A 2,085-nucleotide genomic window follows, 5' to 3' on the forward strand; every position below is an offset into this window, starting at 1 on the left:
GTGAGTGAGTGAGTGAGTGAGTGAGTGTGTGAGTGAGTGTATGCGTGTGTGTATGAGTGTGTGTGTTTCAGATGAATGATTGTGTTTTTTCTCTGGCCTAAAACTATTTGACACACACAAATCACCAACACACTGATAATATAGACCGTAATCATTCATTCATTTATAGGGATTAAATCAGATCATTTCAGCATGTAGGTGATTCACACTCGCGTTTGTGTCCGTTATTTGCACGACACTCTTATTTAGTTTGTATTCATTCGTGTGATCATCAGTCCTTTATGCTTCAGTTCAATTCTAAATCTTTCGATCCGTTTCATAAATTCATATTTGTCAGTATCCCGTGTGAATTTGGTGTGTTTAAAGACTTTGTTGGGAACGTCAGTGTTTGCTTGTGTTTTAGTTCCTCATTGAGATCGTTTTTCCAGAGTTTTCTCACCTGCTCCCTCCGCTCATTCTCGGCTTGTACTGTCCGCTGTCAGGCGCCGGTTTTCGGTCGCTCATGACGAGACGATCCGCCGATTTATCACATTTCGTCAAATCTAGAAATCAAGGATGACTTTTAGAAATCGCAGTTAGCTGAAGTGAACTCACCAGCAGAACGGAGCTCCGCGGACGCGTCCACTCAGGAGGGCGGGTCAACTGAGGCACAGTGCTTCAGATTAGTGTGTCAAACAGACACGCTTAAACTATATATTGAACAACAGACTCCTTTTGTACACGAATTCATAAGCCATTTTAAGAATTAAACATTAATTCGTATAATTACTCGTGCGGATATTATGAAGTGAAGTGCACACCCCCGTGCAGTATTGAATGGTTCCGGCTCACCACTCCTTTTATGGGCATGTTATTGCACGAGCGCGCACGCCAGCAGGCACGTCATCACGGAAGCGCAGTGATACTGATTAAAGTAAATAATAATACAGTGTTAACTTATATATGTAAAAATACAGACACTGATAGTAAACGCTTACAGATACATGCTTTAAATTAAATAAGTGAAGGTTAAATCGCTAAATGAAACAGGGTTTTTAACTTAATTTGATTGAGTGTCATTTTCAATTGTACTTTTCAGCTGCTATAAAACAATTTGTGTTTTTAGCTCAGTGCACCAGAAGGACTGCCTCTTTTGCAAAGTTTGTGCTTGCTTTTTAATAATCATTTGAAATTGGCAAACTGGTAGCTCCAGTAGTAAGAAGGATTTATCTTGAACTCTGTCATGGAAATTATGTATAAACCCAAATTAAACACTTTAATAATTGCAATTTACAATGAATTTATCCCTGTATTGTATCAGCTGCAGGCGCCATCTTCTGGCGAGACGCAGCGATTCATTCGCCGCATGACTCTCACAGTGCATTATGGGTATTCTCTAGCCGTTGAGCATACATCAGTTATACGCTCGTTATTGCTGAGCATTGTGGGATTGAATGAGTGCACTCGTAAATGTCCACTAAATAAGGTTCCGGACACCACTAAAAATGGCTGTCCCCAAAAGTAGTGCCTTATTTAAGGGTATAGAGGCCAATTTCAGACACAGGGTAAAACTACAGCTGTAGTGCAATTATAAGTCTACTTACTAAATCATTCACTCAACCGATTCCTTCAACAAGGAATGAAACACTACTGTGTTGCTCGGAGTCGCAGTGGTTTATCCTGCTTTGGTGGAACTATTTCATTGACGTGGCAGGTGTCTCAGGTGTGGCAGGTGTGGCAGGTGTCTCAGGTGTGGCAGGTGTGGCAGGTGTCTCAGGTGTGGCAGGTGTCTCAGGTGTCTCAGGTGTCTCAGGTGTGGCAGGTGTCTCAGGTGTGGCAGGTGTCTCAGGTGTGGCAGGTGTCTCAGGTGTGGCAGGTGTCTCAGGTGTGGCAGGTGTCTCAGGTGTGGCAGGTGTCTCAGGTGTGGCAGGTGTCTCAGGTGTGGCAGGTGTCTCAGGTGTGGCAGGTGTCTCAGGTGTGGCAGGTGTCTCAGGTGTGGCAGGTGTGGCAGGTGTCTCAGGTGTGGCAGGTGTGGCAGGTGTCTCAGGTGTGGCAGGTGTGGCAGGTGTCTCAGGTGTGGCAGGTGTGGCAGGTGTCTCAGGTGTG

General features: G+C 44.3%; 1 protein-coding gene across 2 annotated transcripts in view; it reads right to left on the reverse strand.

The window, feature by feature from the left end:
- LOC107694525 (AF4/FMR2 family member 4-like) overlaps positions 1 to 783 on the reverse strand; it is a 6,575-nt gene extending 5,792 nt beyond the window's left edge. Inside the window, exon 1 of one of the 2 annotated variants that reach the window (XM_016494224.1) lies at positions 440 to 783. In XM_016494224.1, coding sequence (XP_016349710.1) covers positions 440 to 504 — 65 coding nt within the window. In that variant the 5' untranslated portion in view covers positions 505 to 783. The remainder of the gene's footprint in view (positions 1 to 439) is intronic. The other variant, XM_016494225.1, reaches the window with a different exon arrangement.
- Positions 784 to 2,085: the final 1,302 nt, after the last annotated feature.

Source organism: Sinocyclocheilus anshuiensis, unplaced genomic scaffold, assembly GCF_001515605.1.
Source record: "Sinocyclocheilus anshuiensis isolate Anshui unplaced genomic scaffold, SAMN03320099.WGS_v1.1 scaffold1031, whole genome shotgun sequence".
In the NCBI taxonomy this organism is placed as follows: Eukaryota; Metazoa; Chordata; class Actinopteri; order Cypriniformes; family Cyprinidae; genus Sinocyclocheilus; species Sinocyclocheilus anshuiensis.